This window comes from Gopherus flavomarginatus, chromosome 11 (genome assembly GCF_025201925.1).
Source record: "Gopherus flavomarginatus isolate rGopFla2 chromosome 11, rGopFla2.mat.asm, whole genome shotgun sequence".
Lineage (NCBI taxonomy): Eukaryota > Metazoa > Chordata > Testudines > Testudinidae > Gopherus > Gopherus flavomarginatus.
The window spans coordinates 29,119,154-29,145,207 of NC_066627.1; the positions used below are offsets into that span (position 1 = coordinate 29,119,154).

Here is a 26,054-nt window from a genome sequence, read left to right on the forward strand (position 1 = left end):
CTCGGCTGGGTCCATTCTGGGGGGGGCAGTGAGCCAGACCCCCAGGTCTGCCCTCCACCCTTGACCCCAGCCAGCTCCAGACTAACAACCCCTCCCAGCCCCTCCTCTCTGCTCAGCCCCTTTCCCGGGCCAGGAGGTCACCTGATCCCTTTGTCTCCAACACCTTCAGCTGGCACCTTTGCAGAGGAGGGGCCCAGGCCATCAGTTGCTAGGAGACAGAGTGCCAGGCATTTAGGTGCACTGGCCCTTTGCTCTGCCAGATACTTAAGAACTGCATTGGGGACACTGAGGCACCAACACAGTATTCAGAGCAAACATTAAGAACATTCCCAGTTCGTCACAGCCTCATTTTGGTAGTCAGACCTGTTCATGATGACAACAGCACCTCCTTTATCAGCCTCTTTGATGATAATGTCTGGGTGGTTTCTGAGGCTGTGGATGGCATTGTGTTCTGCACGACTTAGGTTATGAGGCAAGCGATGTTGTTTTTCCACAATTTCTGCCTGTGTACGTCGGTGGAAGCATTCAATGTAGAGGTCCGGACTGTCATTTCGACCTTCAGGAGGAGTCCATGTGGAGTTCTTCTTCCTATGCTGTTGGTGGGAGGGTACCTGTGTATCAGTGCGCTGTTCAGTGTTGTCCTGAAAGTATTCTTTGAGTCGGAGATGGCGAAAGTAGGCTTCCAGATCACCGCAGAACTGTATCATGTTGGTGGGGGTGGCAGGGCAGAAAGAGTCCCCGAGATAGGACAGACTTTTCTTCTGGGCTGAGTGTGTAGTTGGATAGATTGACGATATTGCTGGGTGGGTTGGGGGTACCACGGTTGTGGCCCCATGAGGCAGGTAGAAATTTAGACAGCTTACAGTCCTTTTTCCTTTGTAGAGAGGTGAAGTGAGTAATGTAGATCTCCTGTCTTATTTTAGTGAAGTCCGTTTGTATGGAAGTTTGGTTATTGGAGAGCTCTTTTTTGATGTTTTCCTGTTTGCTGTATAGGATGCTGATCAGGTGGTTCGTCAGTTTCTTTGATAGAGTATGGGATAATCTCTCACTGTGATCTGTGTAGTATGTAGATAGCAGTGGATTTTTTACCTTTAGTCCATTTGGTATGATGTCCATCCGTTTGCATTTGGAAAGGAAAATATCTGTCTGTATTTGTGCAAGTTTCTTCATGAGGTTCATGGATTTCCACTCCATGCGGCTAAATGCAGTGCCTTGCATGGTGTCAAGATCAATAGAGCCATACGTGTACCCAGAAGCCTCCTACAGCAAGACAAACCCAAGAAAGAAACCAACAGGACTCCACTGGCCATCACATACAGTCCCCAGCTAAAACCTCTCCAACGCATCATCAGGGATCTACAACCCATCCTGGACAATGATCCCACACTTTCACAGGCCTTGGGTGGCAGGCCAGTCCTTGCTCACAGGCAACCTGCCAACCTGAAACATATTCTCACCAGTAACTACACACCGCACCATAGGAACTCTTGCTCAGGAACCAAACCATGCAACAAACCTCGATGCCAACTCTGCCCACATATCTACACCAGCGACACCATCACAGGACCTAACCAGATCAGCCACACCATCACCGGTTCATTCACCTGCACGTCCACCAATGTAATATATGCCATCATATACCAGCAATGCCCCTCTGCTATGTACATCAGCCAAACTGGACAGTCGCTACGGAAAAGGATAAACGGACACAAATCAGATATTAGGAATGGCAATATACAAAAACCTGTAGGAGAACACTTCAACCTCCCTGGCCACACTATAGCAGACCTTAAGGTGGCCATCCTGCAGCAAAAAAACTTCAGGACCAGACTTCAAAGAGAAACTGCTGAGCTTCAGTTCATCTGCAAATTTGACACCATCAGCTCAGGATTAAACCAAGACTGTGAATGGCTTGCCAATTACAAAACCAGTTTCTCCTCCCTTGGTTTTCACACCTCAACTGCTAGAACAGGGCCTCATCCTCCCTGATTGAACTACCTCATTATCTGTAGCTCGCCTGCATATATATACCTGCCCCTGGAAATTTCCACTACATGCATCTGACGAAGTGGGTATTCACCCACGAAAGCTCATGCTCCAAAATGTCTGTTAGTCTATAAGGTGCCACAGAATTCTTTGCTGCTTTTACTTTGAAAATAAGTTAATCATTTTGCTTAAAAATTCTGACATTTGTTGGACAATCCCGCAGGATTTTTTGTTTGGGAGGGGGAGGGGAGGATATGGGGTTCTTGGTTTGTTTGTTTTTGTTTTTAAATAAAGGTGACAAAAGTGAAAATTCTGATAAGACACACATTGTCAGCACAGTGTGTAAAGGACTCAGGAGGAGACTGTGGTGTCTAATATTATAGGATTTGGATTCCATTATAGTATAATAACCAGTGAAAGTTGACTTTCTTACTCATTTTTTCTTTAATTATAAATAAAAAATGAATCCATGAAAAAGCAGAGCTGGAAATGTTTATGTGTCCCTCTCCTTTCAATCCCTAACCTCCTATCCAGCATCTGCACTAATACAAAGGACTTGGATACATCACTCATTACCTCCAAAGAAGGGCATACAGGAAGTGTCTTTCATCAACAGCAAATCAACTTACCTGGCACTGAAGTAAATGTCATTTCTGAAATATCACTTCCTAAATGAAGTGGAAGGAGGGGTAGCTCAGTGGTTTGAGCATTGGCCTGCTAAAACCAGGGTTGATAGTTCAATCCTTGAGGGCGGCCATTTAGGGAACTGGGGTAAGAAATCTGTCTAGAGATTGGTCCTGCTTTAAGCAGGGGTTGGACTAGATGACCTCCTGAGGTCCCTTCCAACCCTGATATTAAAAACAAACAAAAAAACCACTTTGCATTATGCCTTCCATCCAAAGATCTCAAAGCACAGTCACAGTCAGCCACACCACTTTTTCTTGCCATACTAGAGATGTTCTCTCCGCATGCTCATGGATCGGGGGTACCATATGTTCAGATGTTCTCAAGTACTCATAGGAACACGTGTCATTTCAAATCTATTTAGCCTTTTGATTTTTTCATAATAATATTCTTATCATTAGCGCTGAACACACACGGGGAAGAGTCTCAACTGGTGTAAACTGGTGTAGCTCTCATTAAATCAATAGAACTACATCAATATACACCAGCTGAGATCGGGCCAGGAAGAATTACACACAGGAAAGACTTTTCATACTTACTCTTTGAAACAGAGTAAGAGTACCATAGAGACAGCTAGCAGAGCAGACCACTTGGAATTATTTATGCCTATGAACAAAACCAAGACATCTACAATACAAAGTCCTTTTAAATTAGTACCTGAAAGAAACGAATCCTAAAAGCATCAAAACACAACAGCAAACCTAGACAGTTAATAAAGATCTATTAGATGTTCAAAGTCAGAAGCCACAGAATATGCCATTTTTTAAATTAACTTATCTATCATTTTCTTTTATCCTCTCAGTAAAAACTACCTCTTGTAGGAAGGATGTGTGGAATGAAACCCCCTGCCCTCAACTACGTGCCTCAAAATACACCCGAGGCTCCTAATATAAAGCCCATTAGGCTATTTTGCTGTATTAAATTCTATAGGGCCTACCTGCCATAAGGGCAGGACCACTGTAAGTAAAGGAGGAAAAAACTTGATTATTTCTATCCTTCAAACTGAAATGCATAGTATTTTAGGTATACTTGGACTGAAGTGTAATTTTCAAATAATATGTAGTAATTATTTCCATGTCACAAGTCCTTAAGTAGAGCTCCCATTTTAAGAATTACTGAGTTAGGTATTTATGATTGGTCGGTAAGCAAAAGATTCTGTTTCCTTGGGCTGTGTAGTTCCATTACATTGGGGAAGGAGGCAGAGCATAGGGAACAGATGGAGAGGGCATTAGGGGCAGGGGAACGAAGTGATGGCCCTGGGGAGAGACAAGATCCTGTTTATGTAGCTCCATTGAGCTCAAAGAGAGCTTTCCCTGTGTAAATCCAAAAGGATTGGGTCCCTAAGCATGTTTGTGCCTTACAAGTTATAGAAAATAGAGAAGAAACTCTTCCTTGAGTTGCTCCTGTGTGAAAGTTCAATGCTTAACTCATGCTTAGCAAAAACACATACATAGTATTATACTCTCCAATCTCCTACAGCTAGTTAAGCTTTTCATGGTAGCATAAAGCAACAACATCTTCTAACATCATCTCATCTGACATCTCATCTGACACTCCCAAAAAATAACAGAAGCAATAATAATAATATGGTAATAAAGGATGAAGTTTTATGAAAGATGCCACTTAACTGAAGACTAAAAAGACACCATGCAATTTGAGTAAATTGCTTTTAGCAGGGGACTGCGTGACAGTTGAGAAGAAGCATCTGGTCTGCTTCTGTTTAAAAATAAATAAATAAATAAATAAAAAGACTTCTATAAATCATGAGCCATATCTTCAGCCGGCATAAATTGTTGACTTCAGTTGTGCCAATTTACAACAGCTGAGGATCCGGTCCTATATACATTTTATTTTCAGGGCCACATTCACAAGAACATATACTAGGTTGAGAGCTACAAAAGAGCACTGCATATACAAAGTGAGAAATTCTGCCTTCAAACTGATGCCATGACCTGTTCAATGCCCCCTCCCCACTCCCAAAGAAAAAGGGGGGTTTGCATCTGAGACACAAACACAAAGAGTTTGTCTGATTACCACCTGGATGTGTGCAACAACCTCCAGATAACAATCATGATGTATATTTCACTATGTAACGAGAAAGGGAAATCAGACCCCTAATTAGAATTCCTGTCTGTTTACACATGGAACAACCCATATAATTGAAGTGTCACATATGCAAAGGAAAAAAAAATCCCCATTAAGTCACAGTTTCAAGTTAGAGTTGAGCCCATTGCAGAAACTTGGGCCTGATTCTCTTATCACTGGCATCCATATAAACAAGGAGTAAACATACTCCCTTGGAGTCAATGGCATGACAACTAGTGGAAAGGAGAGGAGAATCAGGCCCTTCTTAAATCCAGAGATGGATTCAAATTTTTGGCAGGGTTTGGATTTGTGGCTGTGGCACAAAGACCTTCCTGATTTAAGAGTTACAGTTCACGGGCCCAGTCTTCAGCTGGTGTAAATCTGTGTAACGTCATGGAAGTGAATGGAATGATGCTGATTTGCACAAGCTGAGGATCTAGAGTCAGTAATATAAGATATTTTTACTAGTTTGTGAAATACCACAAAAGAGTCTTGGGGCAGGTGTGGAAGGAAAGCACACACCCTCAGATACTACATTCCAGCTAGTTTTCCCCACACTAAGAATACAGAGCTAACAGCCTTGAATAGGCATAGAAAAGGGCACCCATATGTTCAGCTTTCTGGAATGCAAATTGAAGACAGCACTCGGGAGCTAGTAGCCAAGGGAGCTAGTAGCCAAGGAATGTAAAGAAAGATAAAAAAGGATAATCATCTTCTGTCCAAACAGTATAAAAGCAGAGACTAGGCAGGTTCTCCTCTCTCAAAGGAGTTCACAAAAGCCAATAGTTAGCAACACATTGTTTATTTCCACAGTGAGAGCCACCAGTGCCTCCATGAAAGGTGTCCTGCTAATTACTTACCAGCTTGCTGCTCAGAACATAATGCTAAATTTAAACCATGCTACATATAATTAAACATTTTAACAAAATCAATAGAAGCAGCTTGATGTGGAAAATAAATAAATAGATCTCATGCTAATAAAATAAAAATCAAACCCTGTGTGTGAGGAAAACTAGAGACTGCTTATCCTGGTAGAAAAATTCTTAGGGACTTAAATCCACCATTAACAAAATTCCTCTAAAAAAAATCAGACTAAAACATTATCATGACAGCCTCACTCTAATATTAAAAATAACTGTGTTTATGCAGGCTAAGACAAGAGATCAAATCTCATGATTCAGGGCATGACCTGATCTCCTGCTGGGGTCAGGATAAAAAAATTTTCTTGCCATATGCATCTCACTGCTCAATTGGTTAGAGGCATTCTGGTCATGCTATGCCTTACTCTTGAGTTAGCTGGTACTGACCAGTGTTGGAAACAAACATCAGACTTTATGGAGCAATGATCTGTTTCAGTACAGTAAATTATATGGTCTTTCCATGGCACCACAATTAGGGCTTGATCCTAGGATGTGCTGTGCTCTCTCAACTTCCCTTGAGTTGAAGGGAGTCACAACTTGCAGGGTTGCATCTTTAACATGTTCTGGTCTCAGACAGAGCCACTCAGATCCTACACAGAACTTTCAGCTTGCATTTCCATCTTTCACCTTTCTGCTCCCAAATTCATTCAGTTCCATATATCATCACTTCCTGTGACTGAACCAGTCCACTGGCAAATTAACTTCTGTGTTCATTCCCTTTCCATTCTCCTTGGAGTTCGCAGTTGCACATAATACACCATTTGTTCTCTTCGCTAGATCTCTCCACTTGGCACCAAGCAGATGTCTATAGCAAACACTTACAGCACTATCATTCTAGTTCACAGTCAACAGTTACTGAAAGAGGCAGCTTTTCCCCCAAAATGCAGCTAGATGTGGCAACTGACTACACTTGTTCCCTTGCAGAGAACTGGACAGATATTTGGCAGTATCTTTTTAAAAATCAAAAACGAACTATTAAACTGCAAAGTTTAACTGGCCATAAATTGCAGCAAGGTCTTGTATTTTTCCATGGTAGTTTGGACATGTGAATTTTATGAGCTGAGAGAGGTGAAAAGATTGAGGGAGAGAAGAAGAGAGCACCAGATCAAATGCACCATTGTCAAGATTCCATCAGAACACGCTCCAGGGCACATAGCACATTTGATCATCAAAGCTGCCACTTTACTTCCAGAAGATATGTCACCTGCTTGGTAATAGAATGCGCGCTGCTTCCCATTTGTAACAAGGCGAAGAGGAGATGAGAGGATCAGGAAACGTTTATTACTTGTTTGGTCAATTTTGTCACTGATGGGGAAAATCATCCTCTGATATTTAAAGGGACTAAGCCCCGAGGATATGTTATGGTTGAAGCCCCTCGCTTTGGTGAGTGTAGCTGTCAATTCCCAGACACAGAATTTGAGGATAAAAGTCCAAAATGAGGAGCATAGCATTCCTGTTACTTAGCCTTATCTCTCCAGTTCACTTGCCAGAGGCTACTGGGCTGGAACAAAAGCAGAGTCTCAAGCACCAACAAAATGCTGAAGTTAATGGACAGTCACTAGAGTGGTTGCCATCCCCACAGGCTTAGCACAATCCAAGACATCAAATAATGCTCAGACAACATCCTGCCATACATAACAAGTCACCTGCTATGCCCACTCACTCTGGGGGCCTCTTGCTGACAAAATAATACCTGCAAATAAGAGTTCTTTGTCATTATACTACGCAGTCTTTTATTTCAAGTGTTTCAGCAAGCCTGAGCACAAAGAAAAGATGTTCTTATGTAAATTAAAGACATAACGCCCCCGCCCCCCCCAACATTTATCAACAAATCAGAAAGAAAAAAAAATCCAAGTAATAAATTCCATTCACTAGCATGCATTAAAAAAAATGCGGTTCAAAAAATCAGTTTCTGTTGAATAGGAACCTATTTTACAATTATCTACTCTTAAGGGTATATATAGAGAGAGAGAGAGAGCAGGCAAGATGGGGAACGGGTAACTACAGTAAGTAGTCCCATCAATTCTGATTACAGCATAATGTTAAAAGGAGATTTTAGACTAATACACTTATGTCTCAGCTGCAGAGAGTTCCATGTAAAATCATTTAATATGCTACTTATAATCTCTTTTGACTAGTGGTTATTTACAGTAAATATTTCAGGCTTTTATGTGCATGTGTGAAAAATCAAATATTAATTATATCAATATAGGGATCCTAAATCTTATATTTTAGCATCAACTTTACATATAAAATGTTTTTTCCATTAAATTTTAAAGAGACGCCATCCACTTGAAAGATAAGTCTCCTATCCGAAGCCCTTTTAAAACCCGTTATTGTTACAACACATGCCTAATGAGTAACAGAGAGATTAGAGAAAAATAATTGTTTTCCCAGTTTGCTCCTTTTTTGTGCACTTGATAGTTCTCTCTACAGCCATTTTCATGAGTTCATTACAGTCATTTTTCCTTGTGTGTGACAGTAACCACAGAAAAGAAAAATGTTTTTATAAAATACGAAAATGTACTTCCAAACTATCAAAAGTTAGCAAAGTGACTCTGCAAGGGTCAACAAGGGACACTCCCCGCCTCACACCCCACCCCAGTGTATTATGGTGAGCTTCCCCCCCACACACACTTCTGAAGCGTCAGAGATGGCCATAGCTGGAGATGGGACACTGGATGGGAGGGCCAGGGCCCTGAGGTGGCCCCAAGCATTCCGTCTCCCAGTGCTTGGCTGGCTGGTATTTGCTCACATGCTCAGGGTCTAATTTATCACCATATGTGGGGTCAAGAAGGAATTTTACCCCAGATCACATTGGCAGTGACCTTGGGGTCAGGTTTCACCTTCCTCTGGGGCAAGGGGTGCAGAGTCACTTTCCAGAATCATCTGGGTATATCTGACTTAATCAATCCGCTGCCATTGCAGGGGCCACAGGCATTGGTGCACCTCAGTCCCTCCTATTCTCTGCCTGTGGAATCACAATAGTTTAGTCTTCCAAAGACTGTAACACATTGGTCTAATATAAGTTGCTGGGTTTAGTTTTCAGGTGTTGGTGGTCTGGGATACGCAGGAGATCAGACTAGATGATGTGATGGTCCCTTCTGGCCTCAATTTCTGAGAATCAGAGACATGGGCAGTATTGACACTACTTCTAACTTTTGATCTTCACTCTATTTCGCCGTTAAATTCCACCTGTCCATACACACAGGTGAAGTATCACCCCCACCCCTTCACTCTGTGTATAATACACACACACTAGACTTCAGCAGGCATAGATCAGTTGAAGTTGTAACAGTTGCTTCAACTTGACAATTTTTTGAAGTAATATTTCAACAATAATAGGTCAAGACTAACTGCCATTTTCTTAAACTCTTGATCTGTGCCATTGTTCCATTGTCCAGGAGCTAACTCACATCCTCCAGCTGGTTACACCCAGTCTCCATATCTGCTGAAGACAGAGAAAGGTTGAACGTGACCTCTTTAGCGTTTCTTTTATTAAATTATCTTATCAAAAGAATTGAAAGCCCCTATATGCCATTTCACAGGCTGGCCCTGTGAAAGATCACTACAGTAGTGTCTCATTTTTAGGGCCCTACCAAATTCACGGCCATGAAAAATGCATCACGGATTGTGAAATCTGGTTTCTTCCCATGAAATCTGTCTTTTGTGTACTTTTACCCTATCCTATACAGATTCACAGAGAAGACCATCATTTCTCAAAATGGGGGTCCTGTTCCAAAAGGGAGTTTCAGGAAAATTGCAGTATTGCCACTCCTACTTCTGTGCTGCCTTCAGAGCTGGGTGGCCAGAGGGCGGCAGCTGTTGGCCGGGTCCCCAGCTCTGAAGGCAGTGCCCTGCCAGCAGCAGTGCAGAAGTAAGAGTGGCAATACCATACCATGCCACTGTTACTTCTGTGCTGCTGCCTTCAGAGCTGGGTGGCTGGAGAGTGGCAGATGCTTACTGAGGCCCCAGGTCTCCAGGTAGCAGCACAGAAGTAAGAGTGGCAATACCATACCATGCCATCCTTAGTTCTGTGCTGCTGCTGGCAGCAGCTCTGCCTTCAGAGCTGGGATCCCAACCAGCAGCCACTGCTCTCTACCTGCCCAGCTCTGAAGGCAGCACCGCCACCAGCAGCAGTGCAGACGTAAGGGTAGCAGTGCCGCACCCCACCCACAACTCCTTTTTGGGTCAGGACCCCTACAATTACAACACCTTGAAATTTCAGATTTAAAAAGCTGAAATCATGAAATTTATTATTTTTAAAACTCTATGACCATGAAATTGACCAAAATGGACCATGAATTTGGTAGGGCCTTACTAATTTGGGGGCTTGGGGCTTTTTTTATTTCCCTCTCTTGATTTTAGCATCTGAATCTCATTTGGTCTTATAAATCTAGCATTGTTCTTATATTAATCTGAATTTACAATCCACTCCATCTGTAAGAGCTCTTGTGCCTGGAAAACTAAACAGGCATAAGTTTCCCTTTCCCCTCAGTAAAATCTAAAAGAGCATCTCTTCTTTCCTACCCCTTTCCAGTGCAAAAACAGGGAAACTTAAAACCACACATTTTCAGTTTGCAAAATTTGGGTGAAAAAATTCAAACAAAAAACATTCTTTTGAAACCCGTGAAACAAAAACTTTGAAATATTTACCTAGCTCTACTTCAAGCTACCCAAGGATTGCTGAAAAGCGCACACCCAGTGCCCAGAGATCTCTGATCAGAGCACTAACACGTACATGATCCAACTGAGACCTTTCATAGGCACGCTCATCCCTGATCCCGTTCTTTGATCCTAAACCATTGCTTTTGTGGCTGACATCAATGACACTCAGCTTGTTCTCCTCTAATTGCAGCTCTGTGTTATGGCTCTGCTCCTACATAGAGGCAGCTCAGCTCCCGTCTCTCCACTCTCCTTAACAGGGCCAGCTTTAGGCTGATTCCCTGGAATCAGGCCCCGCGCCTTAGGTGCCTTTTTATTTTTTTAATTTTTTTTTACATACCTGGTGGCGGTCCAAGTCTTCGGCGGCACTTCGGCAGCTGGAGGTCCCTCACCTCACTCCAGGTCTTCGGCAGCATTTCGGCAGCAGGGGGTCCAGAGCAAGTGAAGTAATCCTCGCTGCCGAAGTGCCGCCAAAGACCCAGACCGCTGCCGGGTATTCGAATCGGGCCCCGCAGTTCCTAAAGCCAGCCCTGCTCCTTAAGTAACCCTTCCCTCTGGCTGACAGCTTACTGCTGCCAGGCCTGAGCTCACTCAGCTGCCCCCACTTCACCTGTTGTCACTTTCTAACAGGCCAAAAAACACCATCAGTCACTTGTCAAGATAGTGCTTGCCATGAGTTTGGGGCATATGGCTTTTTCCAGCCTGTAAAGAGTCAGTAAAAAAACCATGCTGGGACTTAATTTATTTTGAATATAATTTAGACTTATCAAATGCAGCTGCCATCCTAAAAAGACTGCCCTGCGGAAAACCAGCCACAGTATCAGTGGTATACTAAACCTTTTTGTATGGATACATACTGATTGGGAAAGTTTAGATAAGATATTATCCACTTCAATAAAATTCTTTTATGGTTATTTAAAGCAGGACATTGCATAATCAGTTTTTGATAGGGGATTTATTTAATCAAAAACCTTTCTGAAGTCCATGAAAACAGCTTTCCCTCACTCTGATCAATAATGTGACAAATCATGGATGATTTTGATAAGAATTGTCTTATGGTGCAGTAACTTTCTAAACTCGTGCTAAGATAGTCTTGGTCACACTTCAGTTGGATGCAAGGCCTGCGGTAAAGAAAATTAGACAATAGTAACTTTGAAAGTTATATTCCATAGCTTCACATGAAGAGGGAGGGAAGAGTGATTCAGTGGTCCAGAAACAAGACTGGGAGCCTGAGTTATAAAGCTGACTCTGAGCATGACACTGAAAATCAGGCTATAAGATATTGCCCAAAGCAAAGGCAATAAGCACCTGCAGCTCCTGTTGGCTTCAACAAGCTGTGCATGGGTGGAGATTGTGAAAAAGCAGCATCACTTGCCCCATAATCTTAGCAGTGCAGAATACACCATCCACAGTCTCAGAAACAACTGTGACGGCTACCTTCTGAAAATCTTGTGGCCCAGTTTCCCTATCTCTGTAGAAGATGCCTATATCAAAGGGGTACTGGATATTATTTCACAGGATACCATCAAACTGAGTCACCTTTCTGAAAGTTGTGGATCTACTATACTTACAACCACCACCTATGGTTTCTGCAACAAATATATTAGTGATCATTTTTCAGTTTACATGGTGCACTTGGAAACCAGTTCTGTAGTCAGTTTTGATATTTGTGTCATTTGTGTCATAGTCATTTAGGACCTGACCACAAAACAAAGCTATTTACATGAACAAAGCCACATACATGTGTAAACGTTTGCTGTTTTCCCATTGCTGGGATGGCCTTGCAAATAGTGGAGCAGAAAACACACACACAAATGACTAAAAGGATGCTCCATCATAAACTGATTTTTTTCATTAGCTAGTTTAAAAAAAATCGAGTTAAATGGTGTCACTTTCTTCTTTGTCCAGAACAGTCTTGAAAGACTTACTGTATAAGTCTGATGTAATTATCCTAGTAATAAAATATTTGAAGAGGTTGTACCACCCAGTATGAAAAATCGGGATAATGATTTAAATTCTCCAGTCTATTATCTGAGTTGCCATTATGAGGATATTATATAAAATCTTCAGATATTGGCTAAGCACCTTCCCTCCCTCCTTAGAGGTAACATTTAGATCATTAGAATCTCTCCAACCTGTTGCTTTTGACACAGTATAAATGTCATCACTATCACTCTCAACAACCTCTGTATGACAATTAACATTAACACAGTGACCTTCTCCACAGTTAGATTTCATTAGTAAATTACAACTGGAAAAAAAAATAGAGTGACATGGGTTAGCCAAATTGGTCCGATTATCTACATCATCATTTGTGATGTTAGTCAATGCCATACGAAGTAAAGGAAAACCCAGTGATCTGGGGCACAGTACAAGAGATCTTTAGGGGTGGCACTAGTGCCCCTTCCTCCTCCTCCAGTGAAGTAAGCTTTAATTTAAAGCAAGTGTTCTTTACAGAGATGACATGCACAAGTTTGCAGATGCTGTTTTTTGTTGCTCCTGCAAAAGTGTGATTGCACCCATTGTTTAAGACACCTAATTTGTGCAAGTTTTTATTTGCAAATACAAATCAGGAAATTACAGGGCAAACCAAGCCCTGCCATGGCACAATCACAGTTCCTGCGTTGGAGAGTTACAGAGACTGTTTCCTTCAGTAGCCCCTTGAAGGCATAAACTACTGCAAAAGGGAGCAGTAAGAAAGCAGGATTGAGTTGTCCATTTTCCCCTCTTCGCCATCATGTGGAGCTGGCTGGACACAGGGGCTCATGCTGTACCTTGTAAGGACTGGTGTGTAGTATGTGCACTCCCTCTACGGGGCTCAGAAGCTTGAGGGAGTATGCCTCCTTGGGAGTGTTGCAGTTCCTGAGTGTACAGGTGTCTGTAGGCAGAAATCTGGGTTTACAGGTCCCAAATCTCAAATTTTGACCTTAATCATTACCAGTGCAACACTAGTTTCCATCTTAGCCCCTTAAAACAATCGATCAGACTGTGATTTGTGCTGAAGGCTAGAGAATCTGACAGTGATTCTGGTGTTCAGAGAGTTGCAGGAAGGCAAGAGGATGAGCACAGTGCCACTTGCTGAAATACTGTGTTGGAGTGCTGGCATAAGTATCCTTGTTCTTTTCCTCTGTGTGCAACAACTGTGGGAAACCCTCCAACCATCTGCCTATCTGACAGATATCATGCAACATCAAACACCTGTGTGCCAGATCTGCACAGTTTGCATGAATGTCACTGCTGATTTGTCTCAAGAAAACATTAGATGCCAAGTGCTTTACATGCCCATTTCAAAGAGAACAGAATGTGGTTAGGAAGCTTCCCTTTTCCTTCACATTGCACTCAACTCCCTACTCTTCCCCATTCGGAGAGGGAAGGAGGGTTGACGGGGGTTCTCATGCTGTGGCAGTATGTGATGAATACTAATGCAGCGACTTAATCCAATCATAGGACAACATTTGGCTAAATGTAGTTACTGCTTAAAATACTTTAACCCCCCTTGCAGACATCAGGTTGGTTGGTTTACTTCATCAACATGGATATTTGGAATCAGATATTTTGTATGAGCTCACTAAAGTCTACTTGCTATATTACCCTAGTGGAAGGAAGAGAGATACATCCTCTATCAACTTTTCTCCTTTGTTTAAACTATTGCAAGACACATCTAGAAATGTGATCCAAACCGTGAGAAGAAAGCAGTATGGAAGGAAGGAACTTACAGTGGGATGCCTAACCCACTCCACTGCTGTGCAACAAGCTCGATTTCCCTTTGCAAGTGACAAATACACAGCATATTCAGAACACTAAGTACAGGCTCATCTTTCACCAGGAAAGTTAAAACTGGATTACAGAACTGGTCTCCTCCACCCCCTTTCCTCAAAATTCCTCCATGCAAACATGAAGCACAATATCCTGCAACATTCAGATAGCACTAAATGCTGCCACAGGTAAAAAGAGGAGTTATTCAGCCTCCTTGAATGGAGGACAAAAACATACCCATCCCCATGCTTTCTAACACTTTCCATTAATGCTATTAATTTGTTGGAACTTTTTTATTAAGGCAAAGTTACAACAAATCATTATAACATACTACACTGTACATTGTTCATTCAGCACCAGGTTAATAGTCAAAGAACCTGGCTAACGATTCTGACTTTCTGGCTGGGTAGTTGGTGAGAAAGCTTTTCAATTATTTGGACAGTCCATATTTTACTATAGCACAATTCCATAAGAGGAAATGTCAGATTTTTCCAATAATATGCAATATAAAGTCTAGCTGCTAACTATAAACAACTAAATTAATTGTATGTTCACTCAGATTTGTCCACATCAGGAAGTTTTATGGTGGAGTCCCCATGAATTTAAAGACTGATTTGATTCTGTAAGTCAAAAGCCCTGGTTGATAAATTCAGCTGTGCATAAAATTTCATGCAGAGCAAAACTAGCCATATGGGTATTAGTGGGTGAAGATTTGCACTGTTTTGAAGAAAAAAATAAGGCTGGGAAGGAAATTAAAGCCAAAACAAAACAAGACATTTTGAAACAATCACAGAATTACACATTGTAAAAATATTTCTGAAGTTTGTACAAAGTGCTGAAAGCTTTCTGGTTTGTGGCTGACACTGCAAAAGTTACTTAAGAGGAAAAGTATGTATTTACTATGCACTTAAGAGATGGAAACATTGATAATGAGCTTGTCTTAGGGTCAATGTGACCCTCAGAGAACTAGTTTAAAAGATTATCATTGGCTTGTCATCTTCTTATCTTCTTGGGTTTCCCACTAATACCGTGAGTGGGAATGCATTGTAGATGTCTAAACAGCGGCCTATGCCTATTAAAAACATGCCACCTGAACAGAAAAATGAATGTAAGAGAACAAACATACCACAATCAATCCATATCCTGAATTAAAAAAGAGTGCTCCAGACAATACAGCTACATCAAAAGAGGGGTGGGAGTATTGGCTGTTATTGGGTCAGTAACTCATTGGTGCATAGAAAGAAGAGTAGCGTTAGATACAGCTTGCACTGTAATGCAGCCTTGTTCAGGTATCAGTCACAAAACATTTAAACCAAAACCACAGTGCTGTTTATAAAGCATAAGATTCCCCTACCTGCACATTTTGTTCTTGTTGTGAGTGGAGGCCCAGGGGGCCCTGTGCCCCCTTCACCAGGGCGGGTGAGGAGCACCCTGATCTCATACTCCACATCGGGGTCCAGGTGCCACAGTTTGTAATTTGGGGAGTCTACGATGTGGGTTTCTGCCCAGTTTCCAGTGGTTGTACGGTATTCCACCTCCTTCAGTATTATAGGCCCGTCTCCGATGATAGAATTGGCGTTGGGTTTGATCCACAGATAGGTGGCGCCGACAGCCAGCAGTTCAGGGGGCGCAATGGGCGTGGGAGGTTCTGCAAGCAACAAAAAATTAGAAGATGCTTTTGAAATGTGTTGTATTGTTACAGTCCAGTCAAGCTAAGTATTAACACCATGTTCAGCAGAAAGGCTGGTCCAAACTCTGCTCTGTTACTCAGGTGCACTTCTCACGAATATGTACCTGACAATACCTTATATGAGATTGAATTCCATGGAATTGAGCATAATTTGGCTTAATATATTTATTTCTAACTGGGTGCTATAACAGACTCCAGGAGGCAGAAAGTCCTACCCTTCTATGGAAAACGAGGAGCCACATAATATGAAAGAAAAATAAATTTTATCTATTTAGAAATACCCTCACGAAATACAGCTCCTGACCTTAGCCCATCCCATGTACTCATCTCAAAATAGAGAACCCATCTCCTGAGTAATTTACCATAGAGTGATTATTAAAATAAAATACAGTAACTTGAAAAGTTCAACACTGTTCCCACAGTTATTTCCTACTCTAAGAGGAGAAAATGCAGTGAATCAAATGGCACTGTATAGCTGTGGGCAAAGACCATGCTTTTATCGGTGAACACTGTATTTAGGAAATTCAAAAGGCCATTTTAACAAGAAGCTGTAGTTTTAAAATCGGATACATTTTTAGACCAAATTAGTTGACAATGTCTTTAAAAATACAATCGAAAATGTATTTAAATGCCTGAAGGATCTTTGCTTGTTTAATAGTAACACAAATAGAATGCTGCTGAAGTTCAATGTAACTACATTATAGCTATGGTGGGGCTAAAAGAGAAACTAAGAGAATGAATTAACAGATGCCATGGTCTTTCAGAGCAAAATATGTTTAACTTCATGAGTGATGGCACTAAAGCCAAGTCTGCGTGAGACTTGACGACTGCCTGGAAGAAGTCTGAGAAGCATCACCAGGAGGCAGGAGCCAGAAGGGTGCAGATTACCTCTGTGATAAAAAGGAGAGCAAGTCAGCAAGATGGCTCTCCAGCACCCTTTGATTTAATCCTCAAATAGTCTACAGGGGGCTGGCAGCCTGCCTCATTTTTTTGTACTATTCCTGTATACATAACACTGGCATATTGGAAGCCACATGAATACCGTATGTCTTGTGGTTTTGAAAACCTGAACTGAAATGTGCAAGATTCTAAGCGATTTCTTTAATCACATCTGGTCTGTTTTCCACCCCTCTAATTTGGTTTGCACTCAGCCCAGAGGACACAGAAATTCTCTTTGCTTGCGAAGCTAAGGAGACAGACACAGCAGACACCTTTTTTCGTAAGGAAAGAAGTCCTATAGAAGTTAGTGACACAGAGCCTTTTAAGTCTTAGAAATAGATTTCTGTAAGAGTTACTCTAAAAACCCTTTTGAATTGACTAGAACGATAAGCTTTCCTCCTGTGATTAGTTAAAGGAATGAATGCTTGGGCTGCAAACCACAGAGGAGCTCAAGACATATGCATCGATGGGGAATGAGAACAAACATTGGGGTGTGCAGAACATTCCTGCAAGTGTGGAAGTGTCCCATTGAACCTTAGGAAGCACCGTAGTCCTCCATTCCTTAATTTACAAGGTTCATTGTAGGGGCATGGAGGTTACCCAAACTCACAAGAGATCCTGCAATTCACCACCTGAAAGTTTTGATGGAAAAAAAAACCCAACTCCATTGACAAGCCTTCCTAGCCCAGGGGGATTTACTCTGAGCTTAAATTCTGAAGAGCATCAGGGCCTTGGATTAAAAACCCTCTAGCAAGACACCTGGGCCTGGATGCACAAAAGGAGTCAGGTGCTTAAGTCTCTGTTTTAGGCACCTAAGGGTATGTCCACACCGCCCGAGCCCAAACATCAACACGGTAATTTTCTATAGCCCCACAAGCCTGAGTGAGCTGACATGGGCCAGCCATGAATGTTTTATTGCTGCGTAGACACCCTAAAGCCCAGTTTGGGGACCACTGTAATGTACAAAACTCCTGCTGAACTCTGCTGGCACCTAGACTCAGCTGACACCAGCTTTTCAGGGTACAAGTTCCCTCAGTGCTTATGTTTTTGCCTCTGGACATGTGTGCTGCTGCCTCCCTCTAGGAACCCAGATACCTATCTTCCACTTACGCCACAAAGTGATTCACAAACCAGGGGAAGACAGGCATCTGGCCACCTAAGTCATGTGCGGGGCCCAATCCTATAGGTGCCCTCTGGGCACAGCTACTGGGTAGGGCCCCTCAGATGAGTTCACACAAAACAGCTGAAGGAAGGGAGAAGGAGGATGTCCCTCAGAACGTTTAGCACATATGGGCACCCTAACCACTGGGCTGAAATTTATGAGGGAGGTCCTCCTCCTCCCTTCTGGTTTCTTGTTAAAATGGTGTAGATCAGTGGTTTTCAACCTTTTTTTTCATTTGGGGACCCTAAAAATTTCAAATGGAGGGGCAGACCCCTTTGAAAATCTTACAGACATAGTATGTGGACCCTCAGGTGTCCATGGACCTTCCCCTTCTGGTCAGCATCTCCCATTAGCTAGCCTAGGAGGGCTCCCTGCCTAGCATATTTGCTTTTGTGGTTTGCAGACTAAAGCACCTGTCTCTCCCCATTCATTGTAGAGGAGCCTCAGTGCCTGAGTTTGGCTTTGTGAAGTACAGCAATTTTCTAGGTGTTTAACTCCTTTTGTGCATCCAAGCCCTTGTCTGTAAAGCAAGTAGAACTAGCATGGTGATACATAAATAAGTAATAAAGAGCTGAACAAATAATCTAATGACTAAGTAATTCAGTAAATTCCAGCCCTATTTGTGATTTGTTAGCGTAAGATAATTTTCTCCGATTAATCCATTATTCAAAGTTACTCAACAAAATTTATCGTGAATGTTATTTACTCTGTGGCTTGCTATTCAAAGTCTGAGCTGTGTTGCTTCATTGGAATCAACCACAGAAATCACACTATTTGTTCCCTGGAAGAATGAGCAACTCTTATCATCACAATTCTAATTGGAGTGGTAGATATCCCCCAAAAGCAAACAAAACAGTGTGACACATAGTTTGTTTAAAATTCAAACAAATGTTTGCAAACTTAGTTTTTGGCCCTTTCTCCAAACTCCAGGCAGAAACTTGTGTGTGTCAAAAAGCTAGTGGCTTACATTAGGGACATCTCCAACAAATCTATTTTCAAAAAACAAAAATTAAACCAGGGGTAGCTAGATTTTCATTAACAATATGAGCATCACAAACTGCTTGATATTGATTTTTCCCCTCTGCACCATAATTAAAAGACGATCTTACAGATTTATTTTCTGATGCCAAAAAAGACGACGGCATCTTACAAGTCAAGTTACATCCCAAGTTACCAGACAAATGAAATATTAAGCCCCAAACTCCTGGGTATCACATAGTATAATAGCAACATTATGTAAATTACTTTGGGATTTGGTTGAGGATTAGAAAAAAGATTTACCGGTAGAACAGTTAAATTAGTAGAGCTCCATCTCCTCTATACATTCAAAGCAAGTTTAGATACTCTAAGGATTAGCAAACTGCATCAGAATAAGAAATCCACAGTGCTCTCCTCCATCCGCTTTCATCTCAACCCTGGAACAACACAAACCTTTCGGAAGGGTTGTCCAATGTTTTCTTGTTTCCATGTATTTCTGCCCTTTCAGGTTCTGACTAGAAGCAGAAGTGCCAAAACATCACAAGAAAATGATGAAAACTGCTTAAGACTGTCAAACTCAATTCTAAAGATTGAAGGAACTTGAATGAATGTTAGTTGAACTAATTATTTTGGCCTCAATCCTGCACCACTGAAGGCAACAGGAGCTTTTCCCATTACCTTAAATAGGACGAGGACCAAGACCTTAACATCATTCTGGACCTAAATATTGAAAATATTTCACCTTAAAGAATTAAGCCATTATTTATCAGAGCAAGCACCTGGAGCAGGAGCAATGTATTTGTTGTGACCTTTGCAAATAAACTGCACTTGTAACCACTACAAATTGCCTGCCTGATACTGTTATGAGCTGGCGATTCTAATTAATGTTTATGTGATCTTATCAGTGACTTAAAATGCTTATTAAACGGAGTGGTGACAGATTGAGGATATATCCATGTCAAATTGTGATCTCTATTTTGTTTTTATGAATCCTATTTTATTCCAGGGGCCCTACTTTATAATAAAACCTTTGTTTGGGTGTGTGACCTTCATGTTTTATTATAAACATCCTTAGTGGATTAGAACATCCATTTTATAGTAGGAGCTTGACACCTAGTGGAAAGATCATGTCTGAGAAGCTGTGACAGAGCAATCAAGGGTCATCAGTGTTGAATGACTCTCCTACTAGAACAATGGGTTTTCTTCTGGTAGGCTATCAGCTTTGAAGGGCTACACTGAAGCCAACAGGGGATGAGGCGTTTCTCTGGAGTTAGGAGGAGGAGGGGTGACCACCATTAAATAAAAACAGAGCAGTTTAAGGAGAAAGAGAAGGTAGGAAGGGCTGTCTAGCACCCAAGGACACTGAACAAACCCAGGACTCGTGGAAGGCATGTGTTCAGACTTAAGTGGAGGAGTGCTGTTCATCAACTTGTTTTTCAAAGATAAGTAAATCTAGTGTGCTTTGATAAGCACCCAGATTTTCAAAGGTATTTAGGTGTTGCTGTGCTCAGTGTCTCGATGCCTAACTGATTTGGGAGACTAAATCTCATGTTCAACAGAAATTTATAGACTTAAGAATCTGAAGTCTATCAACAGCCAATGGGATTCATACTCTTTAGAAAATGAGATGTAAGGTCCCAAATAAGTTGGGTGATGAGATGCTAAGTGCTGCAACACCTATATACCTTCAAAATCTAGGCCATAGTGCCTATGTCTAGGAAATTACTTTGCTAAGCCTGTGTTCCTTATTTGCCTAACATGTTGTCCTTCAAGGGCTTAATCAGAAGCTCAGCATGCCCACAGAAAAGTGGGACTGTGGGAACATGCAGAAGCAATGGGGGATTCAGAAAGGCTTGTAGCTCTGAGGTTTATGTCAGCCAGACTGCAAGATCCTACTGCCCAAGAAGAAGTCAGACACGAGGTCTCACCTGGGAATGTGCATGAGACCCCCAGAGCTAGGAACAGTGACCAGTTAATACCCAGGCCCAGATGACTTAGAAGCAAGTAGGATCCATTCATAACAGATGGGCACCTGTTTGGAGACAGGGACTGGGCCAGGTTGTGACAAACGTCACCCCCTGCAATGTGACAGCTGATTTGACAAGGTCATCAAAAAAATCCATCCAACTCCTTTAATTCACAAAGCATTATATGAATTTCATGCTATTATATTAACTGCCTGTACACTGCTCTTGGGAATGCAATTTAGGCCTCACCTATACCAGTGACATTGTTTCCACAGCGACTAATAGACTTTAAAAAGAGAAAATGGAAAGACACTAAGGAAAGGGCAAAGACATACAAAATAAAAGGAATATTTAACCTTTCTGTAGGGAAACTATCACAAAGCATCTGAGTGTTGTATAACTCAAAAGTGCAGGCCTGAAGATAACACTGCACTTCCAGAGAGATTTTCAAAGATGTCAAAATATTTTATACAGACCGATACCTATTTTACAAATGGGGAAACTGAGGGACAAGAAGTTTATCTGACTCACCCAAAATTAGAAGATTCTTATGGCCAAGCTGTGAATACCACCCAGATCTCTTAATCTCAGGCCAGTACTTTAATAATATGACCATCTTTCTATTCTAATGGGCATTAGGCCCAGACCCATTAGATCTAAATCTAATCTAGAATTAAACCTAATTTGTATCAGAATCTCAAATCTCCCACAGTGAAGGATTCAGACTCAGCTCTCTATACAGTGTTTTTAAAACCAAATATCTTCAAACAGAAACCAAACCAAATCCACATAGCCTGAAATAGCATTAATGTATGGGGCAACAGAGCATGGGGGAAGCGCAATGGCAAACCCCTGAGGGCCAGCAAACCTGCCAGTAAGGGAATTAGCCACAATCTAGCCAAATGATCGAGAAAGGCAGACAAAGAAGGAAGAAACATGAAGGAGGGACCCAAAAATGTATTAAGAAAATGGAAACCCCACCTAAGTGAAGCCAAGAGAAGAATGGAATTGAGAACATGTGAAGAGAAGTAGCCAAAGAGACAAACAAAACAACACATTACATATATCAAAAGTGTGAAATCAGCAGATCTGCTAACTCCCAGAGTAAAGCCGTTCTGAAGAGAATATGTCCACTGCAGAGGCTAAATTTTTTCTTTGCATCAGTCTTCATTACAACATTGTTGGAGAGATATCTAGAAGAGAATGGGTTGAAGGTAGGTAAGGATGATGCACTTTCAGAGATTGTAAAAGCAGCAAAGCATCCTGTGGCACCTTATAGACTAAGAGACGTATTGAAGCATGAGCTTTCATGGTGAATACCCACTTCGTCAGATGTGACATGCATCCGTTGAAGCGGATATTCACCCACGAAAGCTCATGCGCTAATACATCTGTTAGTCTATAAGGTGCCACAGGACTCTTTGCTGCTTTTACAGATCCAGACTAACATGGCTACCCCTCTGATACTTTCAGAGATTGAGGTGTCAAAAAAAAAAAAAAAAAAAAAAAAAAAGAGAGAGAGAGAGAGGTGGTTTGGGATGATTCTGTTTAATCAGTTTAAGTCCCTAGGACCAGATGGTATTCACATCAGAGTTCCAAAGGAATTTTAAAATCAAATGGCCAAGCTCCTGATAAATACACAATTTCACTTTAAACTGTGTGGGAAGGCTGGGAAATAGCAAATGTGATTGTCTTTTAAAGAGGTGCTGAGTAATCCTGTGAATAGACCAGTAAACCCTAAGCATTTATAAAATTGCAAAAATAGATTACACTAAACTACTTCCCAAACTGAGATAATCTGTAGGGTACATTTTCCCCTAACACTAGTTCCATGAGCAATAGGTTTCATAACTAGAAATATATAGCTATAACAATATCATCCTAGCAGATACCAATTCTCTATAGAGACCTTATGTTTCTGCAGCTTTAATCCAACAGACCAGCACATATCTGGAGCTCCTATCAGTGCTGCAAACAGTAAGATGTGATTACCATGGACTATGATTGCTCAAAAAATTACAAAGTCATGGGACTGGGATGAATTTCCCTGTAGGCAGGAGGTAATACAGTGAAGGATCAAACAGGGTGAAAAATACTTCCATGTTAGCGTCTACAGTCATATAATAGGCTGTGGATGCAGACTGGTGGTAGACATCAATTCTATTTCAACCCTGATTTAACTGGAAAGTTAGCTGTGAATTTTTATTCTTAAATTATCGACTATACAAACAGAGTCCCTTGCTTGAGATCAGTAGCTGTTTGAGAGACTAGGACATAAAAACTCTTTTCATTGGAAGAACTAACTTGGTACTGAAATGCCTCAGATGATATCACTTGCATTAATTTGTCTCTATATTAACTTTTTGAGCATGCTTGCTTTAAAAATTCACCAGATTAAAAGACTATCAGTTTCAGAAACATTTCATGTCTTTAAAATAGGCAATTTAATAGAAATGGTTGAATCTTCCAAGCCAGTGAACTTTTAAGAGCAGCCACTATGTTAGCAGCTTTCATCTGAAGTTGAAAATGACTGGAGAAACCTAGGACAGAAGGGGAGTCAAGTGAAAAAAGGCCCTTCAGCTTTAATGAGCATTTGTACATAATGTTCACACATTAGACGAAGTGGTATTTCACCCACGAAAGCTCATGCTCCAATACATCTGTTAGTCTGTAAGGTGCCACAGGACTCTTTGCTGCTTTTACATTACAGACCATTTCTTTCCAATGGATGATGAAGGATGGCATTATGGTTAAAGTATTGACTGTAACTCAGATCCGGTTTGAAGCCCCAGCTCTACTACAGACTTCTTATATGACCTTGGATAACCTGGTTCCTCATCTCTGGAATGGGGTTAATACTTTTCTCTCTCTGTCTTGCCCATTTACATTAATCTTTTTGGGGCTGTATCTATGAATGTGCCCATCACAATGGGGTCCTGAAGTACTACAGTGACACAGAAAGTAATTTCAGTTGTTGCCCTCCATCTTTGTACAATGATACAATGCAGCAATCTGGCACTATAGGAAAGCATTGTATGTTAGATCTGGTTAAAAGTTCTTACCTCTGTTTTTGTTATGCTCACCAGAAAGCGTTCAATGATCTACCATTCTCTCTCCCATGCATTTTTTGCATTAGACAAAATCATTTTTTGCAGTAGCTATCGCATGTCTACACCAACAGAGACTAACATTTCCGATTAGATGCAATAATGATTGCTCTAATGTTTATATTTATTTCAAAGTATGAAACATGAAAGAACACTTAATTCCAGGAACTGGGCACATATGACAAAATTAAAAATGAAAATAATTTTCCTTCTCAAAAGAATCCAGGCAGAAAACTGGAATTTTCACCATTATAGATTCCTGAAAATCCACACCACTACATTACCCAAAGGTCTGTTTCAAATAGATGGAGTTTGCAGCATGACCTATAAGTAAACAAACAAACAAAAAATGGACTATTTCAAACTGTAATGGGATGACCTGCACCTTTAAGGGTCAGGGGCCTGGAGCAGTCAGTCCCATACAATTAGCCCAGCTGGTATGGTATGGAGGATCTGATTCTTCTACAGAGAGCGGTAGGAAGCTCCAGGACAGGGGGGGATGCTTAGAGGGAGGAACAGACAAGTCCACTAGGAGTGAATAGGCTCCAGCAGTGAACCCTGAGTCTTCAGGGAACAGGGCTCCATGCAAGGAAGGCCTGAGAGATCCCAAGGGAGAAATAAACTGGGAATATGGACTTGATAGGGCTTTTTGAGAACTTTATTTTGGAACTGACTTTAATGTTAATAAATCTAGCCCCAAAGGAGGGCATGCTGCACCAAAACAGAGTTGTTCTGATAGTTTGATTTACGGGGCCCTGAGCTGAAGAACAGAGAAATTGTGGTACGGTGCCTGCAGAATGACCTGAGGCCACACATGGATGCTCAGGAGGTAGCTGGCCCATTTACACAAAGCAGCAGGAGATGTTAGGAACTGAATTCCAAAACTGAGGAGCCCTCATGGAGAACTCTGCCAGCTTCACTCTCTTACATACTAAAGGAGTATGTTGATCTCACCTGCTTCAAATACCTTTGGTAGCCATGGTGTAGGATCTAAAGAAACCTTTGTCAACCATCTGCACCTGGCACCCCACACCTGGCACTCCAGCTATCTCCCCTCTCACTTCATCTGTTGCTCATCATCAATAAACCAAGGTGACATGTGAGGACAAAGTGATGGAAGGAGATAACTGGGAGGTCACCATATCAATTGTGGAAGAAGATTGTGAAGTCCGACAATCCATCCACAGAGTGGATGGTCAGAGTGGTCTCTCAGAACACAAGTTTATCTCTGAGGTGTTTCTGGAGGCACTCTGGTTTCCTTCGGGAGGGTGAATCATCAGAACAGGCCTTTCACTCCAACTTCCTCTCATTGGTAGATATCCCAAAGTGCTTTACAAAATTGAGTAGATACATCATCATTCTATAAATCAAGAAACTAAGGTGCAAACAGGTTAAATGACTTTCCAAAGATCATGAAGGAAGAGCTGAGAAGATAATCCAGACCTCTTAACTTTCAGTACAGGGCCCTGGGAGCATTGCACCATGCTACCATCCAAGAGTGCCTTTGTCCCAGTTAAATAATCAATATTCTGGCACTTGACCCGTCAAACTCTTGTGAGCACTAACTGGTTAAGACGGACGTGTGGGAATGGAGAGAAGTGACTTTAACAGTCAGTGCACTACTCAGCTCTTGAAAATTAGTCTTGGAAGCAATAGCCTTCTGCTCTCGATACTTCTGATACTCTCACAATATGGTGAAAAATGTTACCTGTCAAACTGTTTTTATAGAGGGTTTTTTTTGTTTTTTATATTTTTTTAAGCTTTCATAAAATGCCCCAAGGGTAGTGAAACGCGGGGGAAGAACAGCTGGTCTGTGTTTTGTATGACTGTCTTTTATAAAAAAAGATTAAAGCAGCAAGATCAGAATTATGAAAAATGAAATTCTCCTGAGTACCAGCGAGGAGAGAAAATGTCCCCTCCAAGAGAAAACAGAACCTTGTTCAGTCTTCTGGGGACAACTAATATGCACAGAAGTTTCTCAGCTTGTCCCATTCTTGGCGATGGATGGACTGGTGCAGATAAAAGAATACACTTGAACCTTTAAAAATAACAAGAACTAGAACATCTGAGACCAGAAGCTCACATAACTTCCCCCACCTCCTGCCACCATCAGCA

General features: G+C 41.5%; 2 protein-coding genes across 6 annotated transcripts in view; one reads left to right on the forward strand and one right to left on the reverse strand.

The window, feature by feature from the left end:
• Positions 1–26,054, forward strand: part of LOC127030720 (uncharacterized) — a 549,169-nt gene that overhangs the window by 424,337 nt on the left and 98,778 nt on the right. The window lies entirely within an intron of this gene.
• The window catches only part of PTPRT (protein tyrosine phosphatase receptor type T), a 778,873-nt gene that overhangs the window by 409,383 nt on the left and 343,436 nt on the right, over positions 1–26,054 (reverse strand). For all 5 annotated transcript variants that reach the window (XM_050917254.1, XM_050917256.1, XM_050917255.1 and 2 more), the window contains exon 7: positions 15,451–15,744. In XM_050917254.1, the coding sequence (XP_050773211.1) occupies positions 15,451–15,744 (294 nt within the window). The remainder of the gene's footprint in view (positions 1–15,450; positions 15,745–26,054) is intronic.